Source organism: Triturus cristatus, chromosome 6 (genome assembly GCF_964204655.1).
Source record: "Triturus cristatus chromosome 6, aTriCri1.1, whole genome shotgun sequence".
NCBI classification, from domain to species: Eukaryota; Metazoa; Chordata; class Amphibia; order Caudata; family Salamandridae; genus Triturus; species Triturus cristatus.
In genome coordinates this window covers 81,329,780-81,356,854 of record NC_140589.1, presented here as the reverse complement: position 1 = coordinate 81,356,854, position 27,075 = coordinate 81,329,780, and the positions used below count along the sequence as shown (strand labels likewise).

The window sequence follows — 27,075 nt, the reverse complement described above, 5'->3', positions numbered from 1 at the left end:
CCCAAATACATTGACCCAATGAAGTCGGTAGTGCTGAACATTGTATTCGAGGTATGTGTAGCTGTAGTTTCAGCCTCCACAGTATAGGCTTAGAGAAGGGACATCTGGAAGCATTTTCTGGTTTATTACATTGCTTGGCAGGGATTGTTGTGAGGTTTCATATAGGATGCAATCTGGCAACGTTGAAGTAGACTGATGTATTGCTGATTGTTGGATTATATTGGTTTGCTCATTGATGGATTATATTGGATTTCAGCCAGTTTAATCCTGCTATGTGCATGGATGCATGTGCGGCAGTTCACCTACGTTTGTTCCTCTCTGCTTCAGGTGATTGTATTTCAAGGACTCATTACCCATGTGACTTTGACATTCTATTTGTATGTGGTTGTAGTTGGTTTAACTTAATGTGTTCACTGCTACTAACTGATGAGAGGATATGGATGTGTTGGAATAGCTTCAATGGAAGTATAGTTGATGTGGCACACTTCAAAATGCCTGGAGCTGTCTACAGTGTACTGAGTAGTTATAGTGCTTCTCATGAAACTAAATGCCTCCTTTTCATAGTAAGGCTCAACTCCTCTCCCTCACTTCATCTGTCATTCTGTTATATATTCTCCCACTGTCCACTAGATGTGTCTGTTCTCAGTGCCTCTCATTCTATTCTCTTCCCTTGTCCCTTCTCCTCTCATCTTTCTCTAACACTCATCTCCTATTACTAGACGTCTGGGATTTTCTACATTTTGGTTCTTCCCCCTGGTGGTGCCTCACCTATTCGCGCCTCATTGTTCTAAGCAGTTGCTCCACGCTCTCTTTGCTTCTCCGAGTTTATACTTCTCACATTCTTCAATAAGAATTCATTATGAATTTCTATTATAGAGGTCCTTGTTATAGTGCATTCTTTAGTGTAAGAGAACTTTGATTACCTGTAAATTGTGCTGACTCCACTTTGGTTATACAGCGCTATATAACACTATAAATATAAAGAACATATAGGGTGTTCTTGTAGAGGAGGTATGAACAGGTCTTGCTTTGGATTCCCCATAAAGTCGGGAAATGCTAGATCATCCAAAATGGCTTGACGCCTTGTTAGTGCCAGGAGTTGTCTAATGTGCATTGTTGTCGAGTGACGTATGATAAGGTCTTTAAACTGATATCCTGCCAGGAGACAAATGCCCAGCCAACTGTTTGGTGCTTTGACTGCAACCTAAGGTTTGTCACAAGATTGATGCCAGCTCTCTGTCATCCTCATTCCTCAAAGGCAGAGAAGTTGCCCAAGGCAGACCAAAGAAGAGCTGTCTTCTACTTCATACATATGTCCGAAGAGGGACTACAAATTTTGTGTTGGGTCTCTGACACAAAGGAAGGAAATGCTGTTAGTGAACATATTATGGCCAGATTTAGCCCTGTGTGTTATGTTACATCATGTTTTAAAGCACACCTATCACAATGACAAGGTTATCCTGCCGCTGCAGGACCTCATTGGCAGGCAACACTGATTCATACCTATTGAAAACAAACATTGGCTATGCCAATTGGTCTGGCCTTAAAGGAATGTTGTACGTTAATGTTCGACATTACAAGTGAATAGCGTGGGAATAGATATGTATTTGTGTGAAAGCCACAAACTGTAGAGTAATATTGATATGGATTAAAAGGTCAAGTGACAGTTGCACTCTCAAGCCAGACCTTCGGTTTAATAACTGCCCCCTCCCATCTGTGCTGAGAAAGCAACATAAATGATCTGGTTATCTAAGACACTTTAATAGCATTCTAATATTATGTGGGCCCCGAATGATTAGGCTCATGCAGCTGGCTAAGTAAACAAAATGATCACAGCTGTATGGACGGCATGCATTTTTGTGCAAGCACACAACTTCTGACCAATCAGAACATGTACTCCCGGCTGGTGCCAGGATTAAAAACAGACATTCACTAGTGTGGCTGCACTGGAAAGTGATCAGCATGTTTCGGCCGTAATGACCTGTAACAGTGTTGTGGCCTTCTGCAGGATATCTTTTTTTAGCTACTGCAAAGTGTATGTTAAAACAATAAAGACAAAGGTGCAAAAAACGATGCAGAGATACAAAACCAGTGATCCGGCTGTTCAGCATATTCACCAGTACACCCTCGCCGTTAAAACAGTTAGGTACAGTGTGTTTGGACCACATTCCAACATATCTAAAGAGACAACACAGTGCACTTAAAGTGAGTATCGTAGGTGCGGTACAACAAAATAAGTGCGTAGTCAGGCAGTTACTTAGTTCAGTAACACTCACCTGCAAATGTCATATACCTTACATCATCTGTCCCTGGCACATGGCCCTAGGTAGAAACTGCCATCCAACCTAATGAGTAGAGGTGGTGGCGTTACACATTGTAAATAGTATTAATACCTACTAGCATTTACAAGAGACAAGTATCCAATGAAAAGGTGGTGAGTAAGAGATATGAACAGATATGTAGTTAGTGAGAATGCATCTATGATTGCAAGTTAGCCGCATGGTGTGCTGACTGTAGGCTAGAACAATAATTGAGGCTGGGCGTGGTGTCCCAGAGTTTGTAATAGAAGGTAAAAGGAAGCTACGCATAGTGTTTTGGCAGTTAAAAGAATTCAAGGCCCAGAGCATGTCCCAAAATCGTAGAAACCTGGTATAGTATGGTTGTCCCTAGTGCACAGGAAATTTGCTAACACAGATGCGTTATGTCTGGTGGTATGGAGAGAAAGAACCCATTTTGCTACTGATGTCCAATGGTATATCTTGCAAGGTATGGAACACGTGGGACTCCCAACACATGTTCCGATGAGACGCCCTACTGGACAGAATGTTAGCAAGGCGTAGCACAGGGATGAAGGCGACCAGCCCGGTGGAGAATTAATAAATGTGACCCTAGGTGAGGTAGTGCTATAGGGCGCGTGCAAGTTCCCCTCGGTGCGCAATCCACTCTACCTGCGTCGGTATTGTTTCGAACGCTTATCCCACCTCTCCGCGTATCGTATCCGTCGAGGTAAAAACCTCTATTTCAATCAAAGATCTTCGGGAAGGCCGCCCTGCCTAACCGCGTCATTCCAGCTCGCATTCGATGGAACGGACTCCATTCAAATTCTGTCCGCTGTGCCACGCGAAGTATCCGCTCACCGACTCACATGCAGTGTGCAACTTGTGCTTATCTCCGGGGCACAAAGAAGAAGACTGCGACGCGTGCCGATCTTTCCGATCAAAGAAAACGATCCATGATCGTCGGGCTCTTCGTCTCGAGATGCGGAGTCAAAACATCGAATACACACCGGACATCTTCGGTGGTGAATCCGAGCAAGAATTTGACGCACAAGGGGCCGAGGAGGGAGAACAAGAGGAACTTGCTTCCATCCTAGAATCGGACTTCGAGTCGAAAGAAGAGGTGCCACAAGGTCAACGTACCGTGAGTACCGAACGCCCCTTGACCCAAAATCCTATTCAGCAGAAACAAAAGGCTTCGGTCCCACACCTGCCTTCCGACCACATTCGGCACCGACAACATGTTTCCGATGCTCCGGCTCGGCACAGAAACACGTTTCAACCTACCGGCTTGGGATTGAGTCGGCCAAAGCCTGCCACCGAGCCGAAACCTTCAGGCTCCAAACCAAAAACCGTTTCGTAGCTGAAATCCTTGACGCCGAAGTCAAAGTCTCCTTCGGCACCGTAAAGCGATTCCACCCCGGCACCGAAATCTGTGCCTACGAAGCGACAGGCTTTGAATTTCGATGCCCCAACACCCAAATCAAACCGAAAACAGAAGAAACTCTATATAAATCCTAATACTGGACATGTTCTTACTATGTCACCTCAAAAACACAAACCTGAGTTAGAAGAAGAACCTTTCTTCATTCCTTTCAAGCAAAAGTATGTGGATACTAACCTTCCTCCACCTCCTCTTTTACCTCATTCCCCTACACCAACCTCTCCACCTTTAGGTCATTTACTAATTACACAAACTAACTCTCCATCACCACCACCACCACTACTTGATGATGATGATGGGGATGAAGGGAGACAATATTATCCAAATAGATCACACTCTGCCTATGCTTAAAGGCATGATGAACGTTACAACAAACAAATGAATGATGGACGGAATGCTGACAATGCATACATTCTCTCCCAGTCAAGAGATCTGGGTTAAATCCATCGTTCTTTTGCCCACTACACCACCCCAGTTCAAACATGGCCATATGCAAATCAGTCTTGACCCTGTGCCTCGTGGGAACAGTCCAGCCCGAACTGCCAAGCCATGTCTTTCCTGGACCAGAATCAAGCATCCTAGGACCGGTTTCTGGCTATCAGCCGTCATCAGCCAGGATAGCTTGACTCCAGTGGCGTAGTGAGCACGGGTCCCACGTCTGGGAATACCCATCCCACTTAGGGCGAAAAGCGTTACAACAAACAAATGATGGACGGAATGCTGACAATGCATACATTCTCCCCCAGTCAAGAGATCTGGGTTAAATCCATCGTTCTTTTGCCCACTACACCACCCCAGTTCAAACATGGCCATATGCAAATCAGTCTTGACCCTGTGCCTCATGGGAACAGTCCAGCCCGAACTGCCAAGCCATGTCTTTCCTGGACCAGAATCAAGCATCCTAGGACCGGTTTCTGGCTATCAGCCGTCATCAGCCAGGATAGCTTGACTCCAGTGGCGTAGTGAGCACGGGTCCCACGTCAGGGAATACCCATCCCACTTAGGGCGAAAAGCGTTACAACAAACAAATGATGGACGGAATGCTGACAATGCATACATTCTCCCCCAGTCAAGAGATCTGGGTTAAATCCATCGTTCTTTTGCCCACTACACCACCCCAGTTCAAACATGGCCATATGCAAATCAGTCTTGACCCTGTGCCTCATGGGAACAGTCCAGCCCGAACTGCCAAGCCATGTCTTTCCTGGACCAGAATCAAGCATCCTAGGACCGGTTTCTGGCTATCAGCCGTCATCAGCCAGGATAGCTTGACTCCAGTGGCGTAGTGAGCACGGGTCCCACGTCTGGGAATACCCATCCCACTTAGGGCGAATAGCGTTACAACAAACAAATGAGACATGCCTATGACCTCTTTAGATATCCAGTGTGGGCTCGCATTCTCAAACCCAGGATTGATAAAAAAAATATAAGGCCGCTACCTTAGATCCTGTCTTTATTAAAGGTCAACTACCTCTTGACTCTTTGGTAGTCTCTAATGCCCGTAAACGGGCCAACTCACAGAATACAGGTGATGCTCCCCCCTCCAGACAAAGATTCTAAACTTTTAGACGTCTCTGGTAAATAGGTAGCCGCCCAAGCAGCAAATCATTGGCGCATTTCCAAAACTCAGGCCCTGTTAGCTAGATATGATAGGGCACACTGGGACGAAATGGAGAAGTTGACAGACAGACAGATGCCAGACAGTCTCACTGGGTGAGTTTGTCTCCAAGCCGTTCTCGCTTCCATGTGGGGTTCCTCAGGGGTCTTTAATGTTTACGTCTCCTCTTTGACTCCTTTGATTGAATCTTTCGGCTTTTGTTTAACATCTTACGCCGAAGATACCCAAATTGTGATCTCACTGCAACCAGGGCAGGAGAAGGCAACGGGTGAGAGGCTTCATGATTGTATGGGAGCAGTGGGAGGCTGGATGTTGCAAAATTGCTTAAAGTTGAACGCAGGCAAAACAGAGGTGATAAGGTTTGGGAATAATGCTAATCTTTGGACTCCTAGTTGGTGGCCAGAGGCCATGGGGACTCTTCCAGTACCCTCCAGGAAAGTCAAGAACCTGGGTGTGGTGCTGGATGAACATCTTGACATGCGTGATCAAGTGAATGCCGTGGTCTCTGCTACTTCCTACATCCTCAGGACCACGAGGAAAATTTTGCCTCTTCTGCCGGCTTATTGCAAGCGTACAGTGGTTACGGCCTTGATTATGTCAAGACTCGACTATTGTAACAGTCTTTATTTAAATATGCATGAGCGCAGTTTACAAAAACTCCAGATGCTCCCGAATTTAGCAGCCAGGCTGCTTACGGGAACCTTGAAATTCGCATCTATCGCAAGCTCAATAAAAAAACTACACTGGCTGCCTGTAAAAAAGCAAATTCTCTTTAAATCCCTTTGCTTAGTTTTTCGAGCGCTTCAGGACACAGGCCCACTTCATCTGAAACAATTCCAGTGGTATGTGCCCGGAAGATCGTTACGCTCTTTAGGAGCAAAACTCACTGAAGTACCCACCACAAAGAGAGCTAGATGGGGAGGCAGAAGTTTTTCCGTTGGGGCAGCTAAGGCCTGGAATGAGCTTCCTTTTAGCTTGAGAAACTCTAAAGACCTATTTGCTTTTAGGAAAGCGCTCAAAACATGGCTGTTTTAATTCTTCTGTCTGGAACCGTCAGTTAGGAGGACTGTAGCAAGCGCCAGGACACCTTAGGGTAACCGTGCGCTATGTAAGCTTTACTAACATAACATAAAACATACACCACCTCCCAGATGAACACTAGGCAAAAGCCCAAGATTTAGTTCAGGAAGGAAAGCTTATTTCCAGTTCCTCAATAAGATGCGCTTTAGATGCTGCAGGCTTTGCAGCTAGAGAAATCATCACTATTGTGTTAACAAGAAGACAAATAAGACATGCATGGTTGAGGATTTCTGGTTTTAAACCAGAAGTGCAACAGTCTATCTTAAATGTTCCTTTTAACAAGGAACATCTCTTCGGGCCCGAAGTAGATAAATCATTGGGAAAATAAAAAAAGACACAGAATTAGCCAAATCTATGGGAGCCCTGCAGTCTCCCTCTAATCGGGGCTCCTTTCGTCGCTCCATCTACCGTGGGGGTCCAAAACCATGTCCTCGGACAATACTGCCACCTCTTACAAGGGCAAGAATCAATCTTCCTTTATAAAGGGCCTCTTTAGAGTAAGATATAGAGGTAACAATAACAAAGGTCAAGCCAAGGGCTCCGCACCTTGTAATTACCCCCCCCCCCCCCCCCCCCCCACCAAGCAGTGACTTGCCTACACTTCCCCCGATTATTTAACACCTGTCGGGTGACGTCTTCTACAATTCCTTTCCATTTGGCAATATATCACCACAGACAAATGGGTGTTAGGCATTATCCAACATGGTTATTGCCTGGAGCTTATCAACAATCCTCCAAACGTGCCACCATGTTCTCACAAAATTTCACTAGAACATTTACATCTACTTCAACAAGAAGTAGAGTCTCTCCTCTCCAAAGGAGCCATAGAACCTATGCCGTTACAACATCAAGGGACAGGTGTGTACTTCCTGTACTTTCTCATTCCCAAAAAGGACGGCACTTTGAGACCTAATTTGGATCGCAATGAAGTAAACACTGTCTGACCATTTTCACATGGTAACATTTCAACAAGTGCTCCCACTTCTACAGCAGGGTGATTTGATGTCTACTCTAGACTTAAGACGCATATTTCCACATTCCAATTCATCCCGCTCATCGCAAATACCTCAGATTCATGGTAGCGGGTCACCATTACCAATTCAAAGTGCTACCGTTTGGAGTCACCACTTCTCCCAGGGTATTTACCAAATGCTTGACAGTAGTCGCAGCACATCTGAGAAGACAACACATCCATGTCTTCCTATACTTGGACAACTGGCTCATTAAAGCCCGTACTTACCAAATGTATCTCCAACACACTTGAACCACTATTCACTTACTTGACCAACTAGGGTTTACAGTGAATGCGTTGTAGTCTCATATATAGCCTTCCAACACGCAAACTTATCTGGGTGCCACAGTAGACGCTCACAAAGCTCTAGCCTCTCCCAATACAGCCAGGATTCACAGTATTCAGTCCCTTCTCTCAATTTCAGCCCAACCAATCATTGCCAGCAAGAGTCTTCATGCAACTGCTAGGCATGATGGCGTCTTGCATTACAATTGTTCCCCGCGCAACACTTCACATGTGTCCCTTTCAAGAATGCTTAGCAAGTCAGTGGAACCAGTCGCAGGGTCAAGTAACCGATCTAGTGTTGGTAGATGGCCGCACCCATCGCTCTCTGCAGTGGTGGAACCCACAAAATGTATCCAAAGGGCAGCCTTTTCTCGACCCTGCTCCACAGATAGTGCTAACAGCAGACACATCGCTCACTGGTTGGGGCGCTCACCTACAAAGTCACACAATCCAAGGATTATGGACTCTAAAGTACAGGAGCCTTCATATCAATCACCTAAAGCTACTAGCAGTGTGTCAGGGGTTGTCCCATACTCCCCATGAGAAACCCCCAGACTTACCTCTTCCACCCTCCTCTTCTCCCTTTCAGCCCCCAGACATCGGGATCGCGGGTGGCGAGTATAACGTGGCTGATCTCCCCGGGCTCTGGCCCTTTAACAACGATGCCGCATCTTCATCGACAGACCCCACCCCCTCACACGTTACAAGACAGGAGTCGCCTGGTCGGAGGGGATGGAGTCACAACGAGGAAGTGAACCCCGCGCCATCGAGATGCGGAGGAGAGAACACGGAGGAACCGAACACGAAGAGAGAGCGGAGAGCCCAGCGAACCCGTGCCCAGACGAAGGACCACGCATCGAGGAGGCATATCCCACGCTGCGCCCCGCCACGGACCAGGAGGTTCGTGGCTCCAGCAGGTACGTGAGCGGTTCTGCGGGTCGGGGCGGCGGGTGGTTGAGACCTCCCAGGGCGGACAGTGAAGCAAGCGGACGGCTCATCCGCTGCTTACGGGTCAGAGGTACTCCCGGTGTTGGTTTCCTTCTACACTCACCGCCTGGCCCCTGTGGTGCTCCCTCACGTCCCCTCCCCGTCTCTTCACGTATTGCCTGAGATTAAGGCTGTGTTTTCTTTTTCTTATATGACCCCAAGTGATCCTGGGAGAACCCGACAAACGACCAGACCAGAACCTGGAGTTGAGGAGCTAATTCCCCAAGAAAGTCTGAAACCCCACTTCAGGGACAACTGCTGTGTACGGGACTGCTCTCCCTTATTGGACTGGTGTGATCTCCTTAAAATAAAAACACCCATTGCATTTCACCCTGCGATCTCGTGCTTCATTCGACCCGCGACACATGGTGGAGAATGCAGGCATAACGCGCCAGTGAAGAGGCACATATGGAGGCGCTTATTCAACACCTGGTGGAGGGGCAGAAGAAGCTGGAGTGGGCTGTAGGACGTCAGCTCACCAGCGCCCAAGCGGATAGAGACACCTACAGGGACCAGATGAAGGCCCAACTAGACGTCCTAGTACGTGTTGTGGAAGAGACCCCGTCGTCCGCTGGGAAGAAAGGGGTAAATCGGACGTCCGCCATGCCTCCCACTGTGTCCTTGCAAAAATACCTCCCGGGAGAGGATCCCGATGCATTTCTTCTGAACTTTGAGCGAGCTGCTTGGGCCTCGGGCTGGCCGGTCTCTAAATGGCCCTTTTTTTTTAGCTCCTCTGTTGTCAGGAGAAGCCCAAGCTGCCTACCAAGTAGCCAACGCCAGGGGGTCACCCCCTATGAAGAAGTAAAAGCCGTGATCCTGGATCACTTGGGCATGGATCCAGAGGCGTATCGCCTACACTTCCGTCGAGAAAAAGGGGTCCCAGGCGATAGCCCAAAGATCTTGTATTTCAAGTTAAAAGTGGCTGCAGAAAAATGGCTTAAACCCAATGAACTGACTAAGGAAGACATCATGAACGCTGTTATTCTAGAGCAGTTCCTGGAAGCTCTCCCGTACGCCACCCAAAGGTGGCTGAGACAACATGCCGGCCTCACCATAGAAAAAGCCGTCGACATGGCCACCTCCTTTGTACGGGCCCAGCCCCGTACACTCCTCTGGGAACCGGAGAAGGGAATGAAACCGTCCTCCATACCCCGAAAACCGCTCCGTCCTATCAAGGACCCTGAGAAGATTAGAGCCCCAAAGCCAGAACCTCTCGTTCCTCGACAGCCACAATGTTTCGAGTGTGGTGATTGGGGACATATTGCCCGGGTATGCCCGCGACGGAAGACAGAAGAACCTATGGATGTCAGCTACGTGCCCCGTAACTTAATGTATTCAGCGGAGATGGGCGCCTGTTTTTACGTAAATGTTAGGGTGAACAACCACTCCGTTTCTGCTCTCTTGGATTCCGGCTGTTGACAGTCCATGATTAAAAGTTGTTTTGTTACCCAGGAGCAAAGAATTCCAGGGGGTCAGGTAGCGATAAGATGCGTTCATGGCGACGTACGCCTCTATCCTACCACCAGGGTCCCCATTTATTTTCAAATGAGAGAGGGCTCCTCGCATGTTACCGTGGGTCTTATGTCTAATCTCCCCGAAGATATCATACTGGGCACCGATAATCCTGACTTTCTTTCCCTCTTCTGGAAGACCATACAGACGACCGCTAAAGACACCCCTGCCTTTCTGGTACAAGAATCCTGGGCAATAGACAAGAACTTCCACTGGGCTCAGACCAATGACGTCACCCTTTTTCTTGCCTGGCAAGAGGCCAGTAACCAACCACCTACCCTTAACCCGTCCTTTCCAACTTTCCAAATACAGAACGGACTCCTCTACAGGCTCCCTAGCTCTACAGCTCCTTCCCAACTACTAGTACCCAAGGCATTCCGGGACCAGGTCATGGTTTTCGCTCACTCCCACCTACTAGCTGGTCATGTAGGAGCCCAGAAGACAACTGAGAACATTTTACGCCACTTCTATTGGCCCGGCATTTATGCCCAAATAAAGCCATACTGTCAAGAATGCCCTGTCTGTCAGGTGAAAAATCCGTACCGACCGACCCCAGTTGCCCTACAACCTCTACCCGTCGTTGGCCAACCTTTTGAGCGCGTTGGTATGGATATTATCGGACCCCTACCACGCTCCTCAAAGGGCTGTTAATACATACTAGTTTTAGTGGAATATTGTACCCAGGTCCCTGAGGCTTTCCCCCTCAGGACTCCCACTACCCCCGTTATCGCTGACAAGTTACTAGAGTACTTTTCTCGGGTGGGGTTTCGGCTACAGATCCTGACAGACCAGGGGAAACCCTTCGTCTCAAAATTAATGACTCAAGTCTGCAAACTCCTAAACATTAGACACATTAAAACCTCTGTCTATCACCCACAAACGGACGGGTTGGTAGAGAGGTATAACGGTTTGTTGAAGTTAACCTTAAAGAAAATGCTGGAGAGTGAGGGAAAGAGCTGGGACCGTCTGCTTCCACTGGCTCTGTTCGTCATCCGGGGGCAGGTTCAGAGTAGTCTAGGGTGTTAATCCTTCGAACTCCTGTACGGCAGACAACCTCGAACTCTGCTAGAGATGACGAAGGAGACCTGGGAAAAGGAAGACGATAACACCCAGAACCTCCTAGAATACTCCCTGCATTTACGCTCCAGGATCGGTAAATTACGAGAACTAGCTCATCAGAACCTTGAAAAAAAACAGGGAAAACAAAAACGTCACTATGAGAAAAGGGAAGAAAATGCGTTCCTTACACATAAATGACTGGGCCTTGGTGTTATTACCCACCACTGCCAGTAAGGCTAAAAGCGAGTGGAAGGGACCCTATAGAGTGGTAGGGACACTAGGACAGACCACGTCTACAAGTAACCCCGCAGAAAACTCAGTCCTATCACATCAACCCATTGAAGAAATTGATAGGATCTCCTCCGAAAAACGTACAGATCTCCCTCATGGAGAACAGTTGCCCTTGCACCCTAGACAAGTTGGGCGTAAACCAGAACCTACCCCCCGCAAAACTCAGGGAACTCCTGGACGTCCTCCTCCCTTTTCAGGACCTATTCGCCTATATTCCAGGAAGGACAACCATAGTGGAACACCAGATAAACACCACCCCAGGTGAGGTCATTAAACAAAAGCCCTACAGAATCCCGGCCGCCCGACGGGCCGCCGTCTCCAAAGAAGTGAATAAAATGTTGCAAATGGGGGTAATTAAGTCCTCACAAAGCGAATGGTCCTCCCCTATTGCTCTAGTACCCAAGCCTGATGGTTCCATTTGTTTCTGTATCGACTTCAGTAAGGTTAATGCCATCTCCACATTAGACGCCTATCCCCTACCCCGAGTAGATGAGTTAAGCGAAAGACTAGGAAACACACAGTACATCACCACGTTAGATTTGACCAAGGGGTATTGGCAAATACCCCTACGGAGCAGGGGTCAGAAAAAAAACGCTTTCTCCACCCCTGACGGGTTGTCCGAGTTTACGGTCTTGCCTTTTGGTCTACATGGTGCCCCTGCGACTTTTCAGCGATTGATGAACATAGTCCTGCGGTACCATCAGGAGTATTCCTTGGCCTACCTCGACGATATAGTGATCTTCAGCCCCACTTGGGGAAAACATCTGGAGCACTGTCGTCGGGTACTGCAGGAGCTACACGCCGCAGGCCTTCACATCAACGCTGGAAAGTCCTTTGTAGGTTTTCACCAAGTAAAATATCTAGGGTATCTCCTGGGAAACGGATGTTTTGAACCCCAGAGAGAGAAAATCAGGGCCATCACTGAAACATCTATCCCTACTACTAAGAAGGATGTCTGTGCCTTTTTGGGCCTTCTTGGATACTACAGACGGTTCATCCCACAATATTCAGATATAGCGGCCCCCTTGACAGAACTCCTAAAGAAATCAACCCCTGACAAAGTTCTACGGCACCCTTCTCCATGGGTCATAGACGCCGTAAATCGCCTAAAAAAAGCGATCACTAGTGGACCTGTGTTAGTCTCTCCTAAGTTTGACCTGCCTTTTGTCCTACAGACTGACGCTTCTGAGAACGGCATAGGAGCCGTCCTGTCGCAAGTCACCTTAGACGGTACTGAGAGACCCATCCTGTTTGTTAGTCGGAAGCTGTTTCCCCGTGAACAGAACTACCCGATTGTAGAAAAGGAGTGCTTGGCTGTAAAATGGGCCATAGAAAAACTGCGCTATTATCTAGAGGGTAGGCTATTTCAGCTCTATACCGATCATGCTCCGCTAATATGGATGAGCCGGAACAAGTCTAACAATCCGCGCGTGATGCGCTGGTTTCTGTCCCATCAACCTTTTACTTTTGACGTCTATCATCGAAGGGGGACTGACAACTCCAACGCGGACTTCCTCTCCCGAGTCCCGTGTGTCCCCGAACGGGACTACTCATGGGGAGGGGAGTGTCAGGGGTTGCCCCATATTCCCCATGAGAACCCCCCAGACTCACATCCTCCACCCTCCTCTTCTCCCTTTCAGCCCCCAGACATCGGGATCGCGGGTGGCGAGTATAACGCGGCTGATCTCCCTGGGCTCTCGCCCTTTAACAACGATGCCGCCTCTTCAACGACAGACCCCACCCCCCTCACACGTTACAAGACAGGAGTCGCCTGGTCGGAGGGAGTGGAGTCACAGCGAGGAAGTGAACCCGGACGCCATCGTGACACAGAGGAAACGAACAGAGAGCGGAGAGCCCAGCGGACCCGTGCCCAGACGAAGGACCACGCATCGAGGAGCCAGGAGGCATATCCCACGCTGCGCCCCGCTACGGACCAGGAGGTTCATGGCTCCAGCAGGTACGTGACCGGTTCCGCGGGTCGGGGCAGCGAGTGGTTGAGACCTCCCAGGGCGGACAGTGAAGCAAGCGGACGGCTCATCCGCTGCTTACAGGTCAGAGGTACTCCCGGTGTTGGTTTCCTTCTACACTCACCGCCTGGCCCCTGTGTTGCTCCCTCACGTCCCCTCCCCGTCTCTTCTCGTATTGCCTGAGATTAAGGCTGTGTTTTCTTTTTCTTATATGACCCCACGTGATCCTGGGAGAACCCGACAAACGACCAGACCAGAACCTGGAGTTGAGGAGCTAATTCCCCGAGAAAGTCTGAAACCCCACTTCAGGGACAACTGCTGTGTTCGGGACTGCTCTCCCTTATTGGACTGGTGTGATCTCCTTGAAATAAAAACACCCATTGCATTTCACCCCTTTGCGATCTCGTGCTTCATTCAACCCGCGACACAGTGTTTCTAGCGCTCAACGACTTTCAAACTCACCTAGTAGGCAAAACTGTCCTAGTCCGCACAGACAACATGACAGCTATGTATTACATACAAAAACAAGGGGAAACATTCTCTCCAATGTCACGCCTAGCACAAACCATTTGGAAATGGGCCATACATCACAAAATGTATCACCTAGCAGAACACCTTCCAGAAGTAAACAGTCAAATTGCAGACCTTCTCAGCAGACAGAGACCGCAAATCCACGAGTGGGAACTTCATCCCCTAATCCTCCTTCCCTACTTTCCGGAATTGGGCTTTCCTCAGATAGACCTATTTGCCACAGATCAAAACGCAAAATGCCCAAGCATCGCTTCCAGGTTTCCACACCCGCTCTCCAAAGGCAATGCCCTATGGATGAACTGGTCAGGGATATTTTCCTATGCTTTTCGCCTCTCCCACTCATTCCGCTGGTAGTTCAGAAGCTAAAGGCAATCATCCCTCAAACTCATTCTCTAGAGATCTAAATCGAACTCTGGGACCTATCGGGGCCCTGCTGAATACTCCTATCATTTATTGAAACTGCATAATTCACTCATGCTCATGGAACATTTCCCTCCACCGGACCCGTTACTGTTGGAATGCAGGTATTCATTTGACATAATTCAGTATGAATCTCCTTCAGATGTTTAGACTGAGAAACTTGATTACAGCTGACAACCACAAGAATCTCCAGAATTCCTTGTAATGTCTTCTGCATACATTGGATAATGTCTAGTAGTGAAGATGATGTGGAGAGGTGTGGCTCACTGGTTAGAGGCGGCAGACCCGTAAGCAGAGAATTGGCCAGGGACCAGGGTTCAATTCCCGACGCGGCAGGGTCGTGGACCAGGGTCAAAACGGACTCTATAATTCTCGCCTCGGTACCTACTCTAACCAGGAACACACTCGGCAACTCTGGGCATTAAGCTTGCCTCATCTCTACAACGGCCCCCCACAGACGCTGGGGATGCCTGGTTTCACCTTGGAGATACCCAGCAAGGGACCATCTCACAGGGATAGCCAGGACGGGTTCCCCAGCGGTCTATAGCGCCGGGACACCTCCTTGTGAGGTAGCTGTTCGCGCTCTACAAATATCAGTATTATTATTATTTATTATGATGTTTCAGATGGCTGATTGTCAATAAATCTTGCTACTGATGGCTGATTTAAATCAAACACTTGGATCAGCAGCTCTTGCATTTGTAATGACTTACTTAACTCCTGGGAATCCAAAGACCTATAGACTCCAGACCCCTCTGCAGCCAGTGAGCCTTCTAGCAAACCAAGCCGAAGGGAGGATGAAAGTCTGCAGTCCTTATCTAAGTTAAAGGGAAGTAAGTCTTCTGGATTGCTCACTATCCACCTGTTGTTGTCTCGAACCACTTCCTAGGCCCCAACCCACCCACTTTCCTGTGACTCCGTCTAAGGCCCTTTCAAAACCTCAAGCCCCTCCCTCACCCTCACCGCTGCCTCCACTCTCCTCTGCCTCTGTCCTTCTCGACTGCTCTCTTGTACTCTTTTCTCTCAACCTCTGCCTCCCCTTGTTCCTTGATCACTTTGCTTCTTTTCTTTACTGTGTTGTGCTTCTTTCTAATTTTTTCTCATTCTTTTCTGCTTTGTGCCACTTTTCAACGTGTGCCACTGCACCTGTCTGCTTTTCCCCACACACCCAGCACTCTCCCGAAATTTTCTCTCCTGCCTCTACTGCTCCTTACCTTTTCTCCCGCATCTTCTCCCCGCCTCCTGTTAGCACCGCCCCCCATGCTCCCAGCACCTACATGACCACGGGCAAAGGGTGCTTTAAAGGCAAACCCAACTGTGCCCGTCCTCTCCCTGACCACGCCCTGTATTGTGATTCCTGGCCACAGCTACACCACCAATGACCTTCACATGCTCAACGTTCGCCACCTTGACCACTGCTTCCATGTTGCGCCTCACACCATAGTAGGACCTTTCACATACTCACACTATCACTTCACCTGCAACAACACTCCCCCCACGCACCACCCCCTCATAAGTCTCTACATGCGCTTCACCGTCAACACCCTCCCCTTCCCCACATGACTTGAATGCTTCTCAACACATGCTCACTCTTTAAAAATGTCACTGAGATCTGGGACCTCATCGAAACACACTCCCCAGACATCCTCTTTCTCACTGATACCTAGATCAACCCAGCGTCGTCACCCATCATCAATACAGCCATCCTGACGGGCTACAAGACAACACACAATGACAGAACCCACAAGCCAGGAGGAGGCCTCACCATAATCCATGGCGACACGATTCATTGCATCTCGCTGACAGAAAAGAACACACCGTTAATGGAACACATTAATTTCACAGTTCAAACAAACAGAAAACCGGACATCAGAGAAACTCTAGCATATAGAGCCCCAGGACCCCACACCACTTTCTGCAACTTCATCACAGACTTGGTGGCCCCCCTCGGCATCAGCGCTAAAGACCTCATCCTCCTCAGCAACTTGAACCTCCACCTAGATGACCCCACTGATCCCAACTCTGCAGCTCTACTCTAAAGCCTGGACACCATCGGACTCGCCCTGCTCGTTCAGGGTCAAACGAGGAATACTGGACACATCCTAAACCCCATATTCACCTCCAGCGACTAGATCAAGTTCAGGCACACCACCCCTCTCAACTGGTAGGACTACTCCATCGTTCACTTCATCATCAACAATCCACCAGCCACCCCTCTGGCTATACCCACCACCACCAGCCCACCTTTCTCCAGTGCAGGCCCCTATTTTCACCTTTCTTGGTAGTCGTTAGCATGTCGCCCTATGAGGGCAGAAAGCTGTCTCGAGCTCAAGCTGCTTTTGTAACCATTAAGGGCACAGGAGATTAAACGCAAAAAAAAGTGGCAACTTTGTAAAAGCAACAAAGTGGCAACTTTGTAAAAGTAGCACACTGTTACTTTTTTCTTTAAACGTCTTTATATTGAGTTTTACATTTTAGTTTCAACTTTTGTCGAGTCTACAAACATCAGCAACTGCTGGGTGCTCAGCATGCAGAATAAAAGAAAACATAGGAGAACATATACTATTCATGCGTTTCAGCACATTCTAAATAATCAAGTTTCGACAATAAATCTGTCAAAGGTGGGGGTTAGTTCGACATGACATTATCTATGTATCATATTCCAATAGCTAAACATGTATAAAAGATTTTACTTTATGAAACTTAGTAGCAACGAGAGCGTCTATTGTGTATATTGGTCAAATTATTCTGGTGACAGGCAGGTCCTGTATACATTCTGTAGGATATAATGGTGTTGTAGAGGCCACCTAGGGGTCATCGAGTGGGGTTACTGGTTTTAGTCTTTAAATTAGGTTCGGCTATGTTTTTTTAAATTTATGGCATTGGAGGACAGTCCCCTTCAACTGTGTCTTTTGCTTCGCAATCTCGTACTACTGTGGACCACAGGTCCGCTATAGGGCGGCGCTTCACCCCTCTTTTGTCCTCCTCCTATTAATGCTCTTTCTTCCGCCTGGGCCCAGGCCGTGACATTTAAAGCTTTTCTCCTTCTAGCCAACACCAGAGCTAGATCTATGAATTGGTTTCCTATTTTATTAGGTTTTGGCCTAGGGCACAAAACCAGCACACATACTTCCATTGTGTAGTGGTTAGTGCGTGCAAGGACCTTATGTAATGACTTAAGGACATGATGCCACTATAAAGATAGGGTTAGGCAATTCCATACCATGTGTTTGAAGTCAGCGTCTGGCTGTGCACAGCGCCTGCATTGTTTGTCAGCGCTGCCCCACATTATGTTAAGTCTGTGTGGTTTGAGATAAGTCATATGGAGGATGTTGAATTGGGTGTATTTGAAGCTAGCTTTTCTGGAGATTGTCTTGGGTAATCGCAGCGCCTGTTTCCATTCTTCCTCAGAAATGGCACGCTCTGTAGTTAACTTCATTTCTGTTGTAGCATGGGTATTTGGTTAACTGCCATTTCCCTCAGGGCCTGGTACAGCCACTTAATTAAGTGTCTTGCCGATCCCAGTGTAATCATGTCCTGCAAGAGCCCGTGCATGTTTGGCTCGTGTGTGCCCCCTCCCCATAGAGACTGGAAGGTTTTCTGCATCCTGTGGTAGTTCAAAAATTGCCCACAAGGCAATTCATACTGGGAGATTAAGTCCTCCAGGGGGATCTGTTCTCCCTCTAAGTAGCAGTCCCCCGTTTTCGACAGGCCCGCATTTTCCCAGTCTCTCAGTTGGTTCGTGGTAAACGATGAGGCTGCATTTTCTCTTGGCAATCCCACCAAGGGGAGGTTTGGTGAGTACAGTGGGGTTTCTGGCGTTCGCATAATTCTTCTGCGCCAGTATTTCAAGGCCACTGTAACTAAGGCGCCCTGGAGTTGAATTTGCCTCCTAGGAAGTAGTAACCCAGCTAACAGCTTCCCCTTCAGGTCTGTGCAGGGTGGCAAGTCCAACATCTCCAACCCAATCCCCTCCAGACATTGGGCCACCCACTGTAATTGGGCAGCCAGATAATATGACGCGAAATCCTGGGCTCCCAATCCCCCATTTTCTGGCGTTCTCTGGGCAGTAGCTAATGACACTCTGTTGTGACCCCCCCATCCCAAATCAAGTCCCTCAGTAGCGTGTCTAATTCATTAAACCAGGTCTTCGGGATGACCACCGGCAAGCTTGCGAAAAAATAAAGTAGGCCTGATAGCATAACCATTTTAGAGAGCGCTACTCTTGACATGGTGGGGAGTTTAAGGGAGCGCCAGAATGCCACTACTGACTTAAGTGAGCGAAGAGCAGGGTTCAGATTACCCTTGAGGAGGTCTCTTTGTTCATGGAATATTTGAATACCTAGGTAACTGAACGACAGGGGGACAAGTTGCCTGTTGGGAGCGATGGGGGGGGAGTGGGGGGGGCAGGAGGCATTAAGATCGAGGGTAAAGACATGCGTCTTGCGGCGGTTTACATTCAGACCGGTTAATTTAGTATAGTTATGTAGAATATCCATTGCATCTCTTATCCCCCCATCGCCATTCCGCAAATAGAGGGGGATATCGTCTGCGTAGAGAGAAATCATGAATTCTCTCTCGCCCAGTGTCAAAACAAGTCGACCACTCTCTGCTCTAAACTGCACAGCTAGTGGCTCCATAGCAAGAGCGAACAAGAGGGGTGACAGGGTGGCTCCCTGCCTGGTTCCTCTGTGTATATCATAGGAGCTTGAGATTGTACCGCTTGTCTTAACTCTAGCTGAGGGAGAAGTGTAGAGTAGCTCGACCCACCTGATACATCCCTCACCCAGCCCCATAGCATGCATTACCTTCAACAGGAAGTCCCACTGCAAGGAGTCAAAAGCTTTTTCAAGATCCACTGCGTTCGGGTAGTTTGGGAGGTCCCGGTGAAACTTTGCATAATATAGCTGTCTAAGGCTGCCCGACGTGGATCTGGTTGGGATGAACCCGTTCTGATCTGCGTGGACTAGTGTGCGCATGTGCAGAGCAATCTGCTGGCTAATATTTTGCTTAATATTTTGAAGATCATATTCAACATGGATAGTGGTCTGAATTCTGTGACCTTAGGGGTGTCTACTTTAGTCTTAGGGATGGGCACTTCAAGGGCCTCTCTAGTTGTTGTCGGCAAGTGGCCACAGTCCAATGAGTCATCATATAGCCTCTCGATGTGGGGCTCTAGCTGAGCACTGTATGTTGCATAAAATTCAGCTGGAAAGCTATCTGGGCCTGGGGTCTTCCCTTTTGCCATGTCCTTAATCGCCTCTTTGGTTTATTGTACTCTTATAGGGTCTCCCAGGTCTCTCTAGGCTTCAATGTCAATATTCTTTAGTTGGATTTTGTCCAGATAGCCCTGGATTTGGTCCTCTGGTATGGCCAGCAGGCGTTTCATATAGTGACTTGTAATAGTGTAAGAAACAAGTATTGATTGTTTTAGGAGAGTAGGCCGTAATTCCATCCGCGTACTGCAGCCTAGTTATGGGGGACCCCTATTTTCAGGCTGAATAAGCCACGTTAGCAGTCTGTCTGATTTCCCGCCTTCAGTATGCTGTTTCGTCTGGTAATCTTTGCGGTCTAAGGTACGCAGTCTATACAGTGTTTTGTTGGAGGTGCTCTTGGCTTTGGGTAGTTGTGTGTGGTTGTCAATCTGAGCCCCAGGTCTGAGCTCATGCACATGTATCTCCGTGTCCAGTTTTCAGAGTTCATTCACTATCTCCCTCCTAGCTTCCACCTCCTTTCCAATACAGTGTCCCCTGATAACCACCTTGAACGAGTCCCATTCTACTAGGGAGGAACTAGCCATTCCCTAGTTTCTTGAGTAGTTGTCAGTAATGGAGGTATGCGGAGATTGTTGGAAGCATGTGTCTTCCAGCATGGTAACATCAAGTCGCCAGGTGGGGATAGCTGTCGCTTGGCCATCGTGGAGAACGTCGGGAGTAGGGGGCTGTGGTCGGACAGTGTGCGTCCCAGGTTTTCACTGTCTGTCATTTGTGTATTAATATGGGATGAACAGAGGAACATATCCAATCTGGCATACAAATGGTATAAGGGGGAATAGTATGAGTAGTCCTTAACCTGTTCATGATGCAGTCTCCATACATCTATTAAGTCCCAGTGTTTTATCCAGGCTCGGAGGGCTTTCGAGTTGGAGTTGGCCAGTGCACCATGCAGTGCTGGGGTAGATCGATCTATGGTGTCTGCCACACAATTGTAGTCCCCCCCCCCCCCACCCCCTCCTGTGTGACTATTCCTGCAAGCGGGTTAGAGAGTTTGCAAATAAACTGCTGCTGTTCTTGGTTGGTAGCGTAGATGCTGCCCACCATTCTCTTTGCCAAGTAACCTCCCCTTGAGCAACACATATTGGCCCTTGGGATCCATTAGGGTTTGCATCACATCAAAGGGGGTTCCAGGGCGTATCCACATCAGCATCCCACGGGAGAAAGAGGAGTATGACGTAGCGTACAGGTGGCCTCTCCATCGTCGCCGGAGACGTTGCCCCTCTTCTAGGGTCAAGTGGATTTCTTGGAGCATGACTATCTGTGCTCCCCTGCGCCTAATGTAGCTGAGTATATTATGGTGTTTTGCTGGTGAGCCCATGCCTCTAATGTTCCAAGTGAGGAACTTTATCCTCTAGAGTCAGAATACCGCCTCCGAACAGATAGGCGAGGCATTCTGGCGGGGGTGAATGCAGTGTTTAGGTGGGCCAGGAGCGCCTCATCCCTGCTCCACCATGTGATTTACTCCCAAGTGGCCATCCTCAGTCTTGAGTTCATGCCCAGAGTCTGCGGCGCCACCACAACTGGGTCCGACCATGGTCTTTCATCTCTTGTGGAGTGGATTCTTGGGGGGGCGAGGGGGTGAAATATATGCCAGTTCAGGGGGTGCCCTGGAGGTCTGCCTCGGCTAGGCAATGTCATCCGCAGATCGTGGAGTGAGCTTCACCAGTAGGGGATCTGTTTCGAGGGAATCCCCATATTCAGCGGATGTATCGACAGATCCAGCCGATGCCACTGAGGTTTTACCCTGGTGCAGGGGCGAGATGATATGCGCTACTGCTTGCAGCGCAGCTTGTCTGTCATGGTAAGTTTGCGACGCTGTGGGTCTTAGTGTTTGAGCTGTCTTCCGACTACGCTTCAGTCTTTCTGCGTGGCTGTAGCCCTGTGTCTGATCACAGGGGCCTCTTAGGCAGCGGCGCGCCCTCCTTGTATGCTTCCATTCAGGTCCAAACCTCCTCCAGGGTATTGCAAAAGTGTGAGGCGCCGTCCAGCATGATTTTCAGCCTGGCCGGGAATATTAAGGAGTATTGTATCCCTGCTTCCCTAGGGGCTTTTTTAGCTTCGAGAAAGGATGCCCGCTGGGCCTGCACCTTAGCGGTAAAGTCCAGTAATATTGACACTTTACTATTTTCTACCACGTACGGGCCATGTGTACGGGAGTGCCGTAGGATTGTGTCTCAGTCTTTAAAATGGGGAAGCCTGGCGATTACAGGTCAAGGAGATCCCCGCGGGGCAGGCGGGCGACCTGGTACCCTGTGTGCTCTATCCAGGGCAAAGAATTGAGAAAGGAGTTCCGAGGCCACGATGGAGCGCAGCGATTTTTCCCAAAATTCGACCACGTTGGACCCTTCTGCTCGTTCCGGTATTCCTATGAGTCTGACGTTATTCCTGCGATTGCGGCCTTCTGCGTCTTCGGCCTGTTGTTCGGGGGTTGCCTCTCTGTTAGAGAGTTCATCGAGTCGAGCAGTGTGTGACCTTTGTTCTGGTTGCAGCTCGGATCATTCAGATTCAGTTTCCCGAACTCTGTGTGCCAACTTCCGTAGTTCTGCCTGCAATAGTCCCAATCCCACCGAGACCACCCCAAGGTAGTGCGTTTTTGGTATCCATTATGGCAGCCAATACCCTGTCCAGGTGCAAGTGTACGGGAGTTATCCTCGCTGGTAGTCTCACCGCCCCCTCTTTCTTGTCCTGCGGGCTAAGGTTCCCTAGTAGCAGGCTGGGTGACCCCCCGGTTTCTGCTTCGGCTTAGGTATCCTGTCTTCCGATAAACCCCTTGTGCCAGATATTGCGACCTGGGCAGCTGTCGGAGGATCAGGGCTCGAGATCTAGTAGTTGACTTCCAAACGCCTATGAGCTATGTATGCAGCACTGTACGGACTGTCCTCTTGGGGCGTTGAGCCTCTGGGTCTTGCTGTCTGCTTGTGACGCTATAGGGGGTATGCCTCCTTTGTGCTTTTGCTCTCGGCGTGGCCGTTCTAGCACTGGTTTTCGGGGTCTATGTGGTAGCTGGTAGCTAAGGCAGGGCCACTTTGCATCTCTTTCCTCCGCATGGCCACAAGTCCTCAGTCCCTTATCGCATCTGTGATCTCCCCCTGGTTTTAGTATGCGGGGGGAACCCAACCGGCACTGCTGCCAGGGACTGCTCAGCTCCTCCACTGCCGTACCTACTCTCGTCGCTCTGAGGGCCCTTCTTTTTTTGTCTCCTGTTTGTTAGGCACCGCCGGGTGCTGTTCTTTCCGTTTTGGTTGGCAGCCAGCCGTTTCGAGAGTCAGGTCACAGCTCAAACCAAGTTCTCTGCAATTTCAGGGTCTCGACAGTTCCCCTCAGCCTTTTCCTTGCACTCGGGTCTCCCCTCAGGCCGGGACGAGGCACCGGTGTCTCCTGGGCTGGATTCCCGGCACCGTGGCTAGGCTGCTTCCGGCTGCACTCCCTTCTGCTCCCAATGCTGCGCACGCACCAGTGTGGCCTTCGGTGTCGTCGTGGGAGTGACTTTTTGAGGGAGACCACAGCTGCTGCTCTTTTTGGGGCTTCCCCGTGGTCCTGCTTCTCTGTGGCTTCAGTCTGGGTCTGCTGCGTCACCCTCCGGGGCCTTGTCAGGCCTCTCTGTCCGCAGCTCCGGCACTCCGCCTAATCCCCGGTCTCAATCTCAACAGTCGCACTCGTGTACCGTTGGGAGGGTCCTCCGCTGCGAGACCGCAGCCACCTTTGCCATGTGGTGCAACAGGGCACCCCGCAACCAGGCCGCAGGTATCGCTGAGCAACCTGCTCGTTTCAGTCCTCCATGCGTGTCGGGATCGTGCCTCGCTCGCCTTCTGCGTAGCTGCAGCCTAGGCAGCAATTGGCACTCGGCTGTGTTCCCCCCACTCCCAGGCACCGCGGGTGGTCAACTCGGTGGCTCAGGGCTGCCGTATGTCATCGCTGAACAGGATATTTTGCGGGCCGAGACAGAGCTCCGTGCTCACCCGTCTGCCATGTTTGGTGTCTTGGCTATGCCCCCTTAGCACACTGTTACTTGGTACATTCATTTTTATTTGAGAATCAAGTCGACCTTAATGAAGTGAACTGTTACCTTGAAGTATCAACTTTGGTTGCATCGTTCAAGAGTTAGCACTGCTAAGGGGTCCGTGTGTTACCCTGTATACGCCAATGGGGCGACCAAGTCGCTCCGTAGTAATAACAGCAGTTTCACGTTTTTGCTACCAGAACAGGTAAAATACTTGTTTTACCAGTAAATTATGCTACGCCCTGCCTTAAGACCCGGTAGGCCTGCCATGGGGTGATTTACTCAGATTACAGAGGTAGGTTTGACTTTGCCATTGGTTTAAAGTCAGGCTAGCAGTTTAATTCTGTTCTTTCAGTCTGCAAAGGCAGTCTGGGAGACTCAGTTTACCTATGGCACACCCAGGGTTACACAACCATTGCTGCTACAGGCTATGCCTTTAGGGTATAGGCCATGTAACATGCATGTTCTGGGGTCAGTTTTCTGTCACTGAGGTCCAGTTAGGAAGCCTCAGTGCACTTTGAGTCGAAAAACCAGCAGCATCAATCCCAAACCTTGGGGGTGACAATGCAAAATAGGACATTTTCTTACAGTGATGCTCTCATCATTTTCTTGCGTCAGCTGCGCTGTCAATTTAGACCATTAAATAAAACGGGTTTTGAGTTTATTTTTGAATTCTGAGAACGTGCTCACAGATTGTAAGGACAGAGGGAGTTGATTCCATCTTTATGCAGCCATATCAGAGTGTCCACCTGATGTTGAGTCGAAAATGTGTGGGGTGCTGGCAGAATCAGAGTGTATGCTTGCAGTTTGGACCTTTTTTGCTCTAAAGTTTTTATATTTCACATTCTTGGAGTAATGGGAAAATCCTAGATGTAGTGAACACTTTAATAAATATCCTAACTGAAGTGGCAGTCTTTAGTTTCCAGGACATCATTGTTTGTTTTCAATCCTGGCAGAAATCACAGATATACACATGGGACGGTCGGCCCACTGATCGTTGGACAAAAGTGGACCTGAAGACTGAGTTGCCAAGGGAAACTCTCCTCTCTGTGGAAATAGTTAATGAGCTTAAAGGAGAGGTAAGATGCACCCTTCTTCTAAAAGGTAACAATGTGATATTTTGAAGTTTTTTTTTTACATTTGGAGATAAACACTAAGTAAAAAACAGTCATTAAAAAAATGAATGTCACAAATTGCCAAGTAACATTTGTATAGCGTGTTTATTTTACTTTTTTCTTTGTAAATTTTAAACAGCAGCTTTTGATCTAAGTAATAAGTACTACCATACAATGGAATATGATAATAAGAGAGTGAATTAAATCATCTGTTTCATGAGTCTACATGATTGTGTTTTGAAAAGCGGGAACTCACAATATCTATCCCTTACCCTCTCAAAATGTATCCCCACCACTGTAGTATATGGGGAGCCTTTGGCTTGCCTCCTGCCTTGCCTCTAGCTTGGCAGTTCACTCAGGAGCGACAAAACTTTGTCCTTCTCAGACATCTGGGGCCAGTAGAATTGGTTGACCAGCCTTTCCCATGTCTTGGTCTGCCCTAGGTGCCTAGCAAAGGGCATAGCAGAGGCTAGGTTAAGGAGAAACTCTCTGTGTGGTTGAGGGTCCACCAGGCTCCTGGATGCCCCTGGTTTGGGGTCCCTTCGCTTGCTGTACCGTAGCCCTCCTCCCAGTATACTTTATGGTTACCACTGGCATCCTCTTGTGCCTGTTTAACAGGCCCTTTGTCCATTGCTCAGGTCCTCCCTGGAGGGCCCGCTGCCTCGGAGTTCTGCCAGATACAGAGGTCTACTCGCCTTCAGGCACCAGGCCTTCCCATGAGGGTTGGGCTCCTTCTGGACCTGTGGACCTTTGGAGTCTGGGTTGCCAGCCTTCCTCCCCCTCCTTTTTGCATTAGGGACCTGATCTATAGTTTCAGGCCCCAGGATCCTGTGACTATCTCTCAGGGCCTTCTGTGCTCTGGCTGTGACACACACCCATTCCGGTTGACCCAGCATGGCTGGATGTGGCTTACTCTCTGCTTGTGCCCAAGCAGACGTTCCTAAGTCATTGCTCAGCAAACAATCCACTGGGGTAGCATGGGACACATCTACTTTCCATGCGCCAGTAATTCCTCCCCACTCAGTCAGCCACAGCCATAGGGTGTTACTTTGTAACAGTGTCAGCGTTGAGAATCTTGTACATCTCCTCAGGTTTGATCTGGACTGGGGAATCCGTGAAAATGGTTATACTGGCCCCTGTGTCTCCCTGAGCCCTCACCTCCACTCCGTTGGTTGTTTTGGCCACTGAATATGCTTCACCATGGTAGGAGGCCAGTGGGCCAAAGGCTCAATGTTCTCCCCACTCAAGGACACTAAGATGGCCTCTATGTACCCTTTCGGATCCATAGGAGAAACTTCACATCCAATCTCCACACTCCCCAACCCTTTGGATTGGTCGCCAGTGGGTGCCTTTTTAGTGCACATTGCATCCCCTCTTTGATACCCTGGCTGGTTACAGTCAAAACACCCCCGCCTTCAAGGGGTTGAAACTTCTTTCCCAAATACCCCTTCGACTGGGAGGTGGCTCGTGACATTCCCCCCGGCAACTTTTGGGGACTCTTTAGGCCCATCTTTCTTCTTATCCTTTTCCCTCTATCTTTCCCCTAAAAGGGGTACTGACTGCCTTTCTTCTGGTCACCACCTAGTGTGAATTCAGGGACCATAGTTCTTACCCACTCATCAACTATCTCTCCCAGTTCCCTAGACAGCTTAAAGAGCACCAGATGCTTGTGTAACTTCTCTGAATGACAATTTATTAAAAAAAATTGCTCCTTAACCAACAGATTTTAGAGCCCTTCAAATGTATCCACTTTGTTGCCTTTAATCCACCCATCGAGTGCATTAACTGAGGTATCAACAAAGTCTATCCATGTTTGTGTGTTACCTTTCTGAAGGCATCTAAGCTTCTTCCTATTTTCTGCAGGAGTTAGCCCATAAAGCTCCACAAGGGCTGCCTTCATGTGGGTGTAGGATTCAGCTACCTACTCCTAGTGTGAGTAGCCTATCTCTTCCATCCCCTGGTCCTAATGCCCACAGAAGTGTCCCCCGGTGTTGTGTGCTCATCTTGAGAGCTCTCATTTGAGGCCAGCCACTAGTCAATGTCATCCCCTGGAACATAACTAGGTAGAACCCCTTTGAGCAGCCTTTCACCAGACTGGAAGTTCCAGTTAGGGTGATAGTATCATTGTGGGATCCGTGGTCCTGAGAAAGGTCGATTGGCCCAGTGGGAAATTTGGAGTGGCCGAAACAGGACGACAATCTG

The 27,075-nt window shown here is 48.9% G+C and overlaps 1 protein-coding gene across 2 annotated transcripts in view; it reads left to right on the top strand.

Annotated features, from left to right (window-relative positions):
• Nucleotides 1–27,075, top strand: part of LOC146813794 (cap-specific mRNA (nucleoside-2'-O-)-methyltransferase 1-like) — a 664,820-nt gene that overhangs the window by 419,674 nt on the left and 218,071 nt on the right. For both annotated transcript variants that reach the window (XM_085610257.1, XM_085610256.1), the window contains exon 18: nucleotides 24,715–24,837. In XM_085610257.1, coding sequence (XP_085466383.1) covers nucleotides 24,715–24,837 — 123 coding nt within the window. The remainder of the gene's footprint in view (nucleotides 1–24,714; nucleotides 24,838–27,075) is intronic.